At 44.3% G+C, this 3,728-nt stretch overlaps 1 protein-coding gene across 1 annotated transcript; it reads left to right on the forward strand.

Moving 5' to 3' along the window:
* The first annotated feature begins 348 nt into the window (after nucleotides 1–348).
* Nucleotides 349–3,148, forward strand: LOC133741758 (patellin-3-like). The gene is made up of 4 exons (XM_062169483.1): nucleotides 349–1,764; nucleotides 1,969–2,093; nucleotides 2,211–2,352; nucleotides 2,456–3,148. Exons 1-4 carry the CDS (start codon nucleotides 490–492, stop codon nucleotides 2,708–2,710), a joined length of 1,797 nt encoding a protein of 598 aa, XP_062025467.1. The 5' UTR covers nucleotides 349–489; the 3' UTR covers nucleotides 2,711–3,148.
* The last annotated feature ends 580 nt before the right edge of the window (nucleotides 3,149–3,728 follow it).

Here is a 3,728-nt window from a genome sequence, read left to right on the forward strand (position 1 = left end):
CCAAAAATAAAAATCTCATAGCAGCCAGGGCAGGGCTGGGGGTGATAGTGATATTATTGGCAAACATGGGGCGAGGGGCAATTTGACACATTCGGGGGCAAAGTACATCGTTCGATATGAAATTGGCGATAGACATGGAAGGAAGGAAGAGAGAGAAAGAGAGAGAGTTGAGAACGGAAACGGAAACGGAAACGGAAGAGAGAGTGGGGGTGGACCCCACGAATAGAAGTGGAGGGTGTTAGTACACTTCATAGCTGGCAAACCGGTCTGACAGACTGGTTCGCTCCATAGACAACAACACACAACATCAACCACCATTTCTTCTTCTTCTTCTTCTTCTTCTACAAACACCCCCCCCACTTCTTCCATCAACCCTCATTTTAAGCCTTCCCCCCTCTCCCCCTCTCTCCCTCAAACTATACCTCTCCATTTCTCTCTCTCTCTCTCTCTCTCTCTCTCGCCGGAGTGAGTTGAATATAACCGTTATACATGGCTGAGGAACACGAGAAGCCTGCTGCCTCTGCTGTGGAGGCACCGTGTGAGGTGGCGGTGGTGGAGTCGGAGGCACCGCCTGCCGAGAAGTCTGTGACCGAGAAGGAAGCTGTGCCGGAGCCGGAGGCGGAGGCCAAGCCTGCCGTGGAGGTCGTTGAGGAGGCGGAGAAGCCTGCCAAGGCTGAGGAAGAGGTTGATCCTAAAATCGTCGCTCAGTCGGTTTCGTTCAAGGAAGAGAGCTACGTTGTTGGTGAGTTGCCCGAGCCGCAGAAGAAGGCTCTGGAGGAGCTGAAGCAGCTCATCCAGGAGGCCCTCAACAAGCACGAGTTCACCGCGCCGCCGACTCCGCCGCCGGTTAAGGAGGAGGAGAAGCCGGCTGTGGAGGAAGATAAGAAAGAAGAAAAGAAGGAGGAGGAAAAAGCTGCCGAGCCTGAGGCCCCTGCCCCTGTTTGTGAAGCAGAGGCACCAAAAACTGAAGAAGCTCCAGAAGCTTCCAAGTGCGAGGAAGTGAAACCAGAGGAAGAAGTGAAAGAAGAGAAGATCGTTGTTGTGACTGAGGTGGTTGAGACTGTTACCAAGGTTGACGATGACGGCGCCAAGACTGTGGAGGCGATTGAGGAGACCATAGTGGCCGCAGTCCCTACTCCGGCGGCGGCGACCGAAGAACCAGCCAAAGAAGCTGAAGCGGCAGTCGAGGCGACTCCAACGGCGGAGGAGCCGAAAAAAGAAGCGGAAGAGGCCCCGGCTGCTCCTCCGGTGGAGCCAGAGGAGGTCTACGTCTTTGGAATCCCGATTCTGGGTGACGAGCGCAGCGACGTCATTCTGCTCAAGTTCCTGAGGGCTAGGGATTTCAAGGTGAAGGACGCCTTCGCCATGATCAAGAACACCGTCAAGTGGCGCAAGGAGTTCGGGATCGACGCCCTGCTGGAAGAGGAGCTCGGAAGCCACTGGGAGAAGGTGGTGTTCACTCACGGCGTCGACAAGGAAGGCCACCCTGTGTGCTACAACGTGTTTGGTGAGTTCCAGAACAAGGAGCTGTACCAGAACACGTTCACTGATGAAGAGAAACGGTCCAAGTTCATCAAGTGGAGGATCCAGTTCTTGGAGAAGAGCATCAGAAAATTCGACTTCAACCCTACCGGAATCTCCACCATCGTTCAGGTCAACGATCTCAAAAACTCTCCCGGACTCTTCAAGAGGGAGCACAACCAGGTCACCAACCAGGCTCTTGAATTGCTTCAGGACAACTACCCTGAGTTTGTTGCCAAACAGGTACTTAATTTCATAGATTGAGTTTGGTTGATTAATTAATCTCTTGTTCAATTATAGTAAATTTGATTTTGGGATTTTGAAGGTGTTAATTAATTTCTTGTTCAATTATAGATAATTTTGTTTTGAGGTTTTGGGGTTTTGAAGGTGTTGATTAATTTTTTGTTCAATTATAGCTAATTTGATTTTGGGGTTTTGGGTTTGAAGGTGTTTATCAATGTGCCATGGTGGTACCTTGCTTTCAATAGGATGATCAGCCCCTTCCTGACCCAGAGGACCAAGAGCAAGTTTGTGTTTGCTGGTCCATCCAAATCCGCCGAGACCCTATTCAAGTAAGTGCCAGTCTAATCTTGTTCACTGTTTTTGTCCGTTTTAGAGTTAATTCAAATTCAAATAAGGCTTTTGCATGATTCTGTTTTGTTAATTTGCATATGAATTATGATAAACAGATACATAGTTCCAGAACATGTGCCAGTTCAGTATGGTGGTCTAAGCAAGGAAGGCGAGTGTGAATTCACCACAGCCGACCCTGTCACAGAGGTTACTGTAAAACCAGCTTGCAAACACACCGTTGAAATCCCAGTTTCTGAGGTATTACCTTGTTCATGTAATTGAATCGTGTATATATTAGATTCAAGTCGCAATTGAATTTTGTTGAGAAACAAATTCTAATGGGATTTTGTTGGATTCGCAGAGTGGGGTTCTTGTTTGGGAAGTGAGAGTATTGGCTTGGGATGTGAGCTACGGAGCCGAGTTTGTGCCAAGTGCTGAGGATGCTTACACAATCATATTGCAAAAGACTAGAAAGGTTGCCCCAAGCGATGAGCCAGTGATCTCGAACAGCTTCAAGATCGGCGAGCCAGGGAAGGTTGTGCTCACCATTGACAACCAAAGTTCCAAGAAGAAAAAGCTCCTCTACAGGTCCAAGACCAAGCCTTCCTCTGATTAAAAAGCGTGCTGATGAAAGTTCTTCATTCCTAGCTGTCTTGGCGGTCCACATTTCCGATCAAATACAAGACAGCTTAAAGTGCAGTACTGCAGAATAAACAGTGGTTCTTTGCTATTTAAATACAGGGTTAATTTTTTGTTCTTTTGGTTGTTGATATTTATTTTCGTTTTTTGGAATGAAAGAAGAAAAAAGTTATGGGATTCATATTTATTTTAGTGTATGGGGAGAAATATATTTGTTATTCTGTTTTGGACCTTTGGAAGGATTGGATACCTGTGGTGGGGAAAACATTTGACGTATATATATGTTTAGGGATGGGGACATGTGTATGGACTTGGGACACAAACTCTGTTTCTATTCTTGATACTGCCTGTAAAATCTGTGTAAATTTGGTTGGTACCTTCATTCTCTTCCTTTATAGATGTTTGGTCATTTTTATGTTGTTGTCTGTGGTCCTATCAATCACTTTTACTCATTAATTTCTTTTTCAATTTTTTCATCAAGTTATATAGTTGAAGGAAATGAAAATTTTACAGTGTGTTAACGTATGACATGCATACAATTGCCTTAAAGTGGTAAAATGAGTCCTCAAAATAGTAATATTAGTCCTCAAAATGGTAATATGAGTTCTTAAAGTGGTAAATTTTCTTAGTTACCACATGAGTTCTCAAAATAGTAATATTAGTCCTCAAAGTGGTAATATGAGTCCTTAAAGTGGTAACTAAGAAAATTCTACAGTGTGTTAACGTATGACATGCATACAATTGCCTTAAAAGTGGTAAAATGAGTCCTCAAAATAGTAATATTAGTCCTCAAAGTGGTAATATGAGTCCTTAAAGTGGTAAATTTTCTTAGTTTACCATATGAGTCCTCAAAATAGTAATATTAGTCCTCAAAGTGGTAACATGAGTCGTTAAAGTGGTAAAAATAGTTGATGTATGAGAAATGTTAACATACCATAGCTTTACCCATAGTTGAAATGAGGTCTTAGTAGTTTTTTTTTTTTTTTTTTTGAATA

Source organism: Rosa rugosa, chromosome 4 (assembly GCF_958449725.1).
Source record: "Rosa rugosa chromosome 4, drRosRugo1.1, whole genome shotgun sequence".
NCBI classification, from domain to species: Eukaryota; Viridiplantae; Streptophyta; class Magnoliopsida; order Rosales; family Rosaceae; genus Rosa; species Rosa rugosa.

What these genes read in the sequence shown, in the direction of transcription:
- LOC133741758 (XM_062169483.1), top strand. Translation starts at nt 490, where the DNA reads ATGGCTGAGGAACACGAGAAGCCTGCTGCCTCTGCTGTGGAGGCACCG. An exon ending in CTGAGTTTGTTGCCAAACAG is followed by an intron (nt 1,765 to 1,968) that starts GTACTTAATTTC and finishes TTGGGTTTGAAG; the next exon opens with GTGTTTATCAATGTGCCATG. An exon ending in TCCGCCGAGACCCTATTCAA is followed by an intron (nt 2,094 to 2,210) that starts GTAAGTGCCAGT and finishes TATGATAAACAG; the next exon opens with ATACATAGTTCCAGAACATG.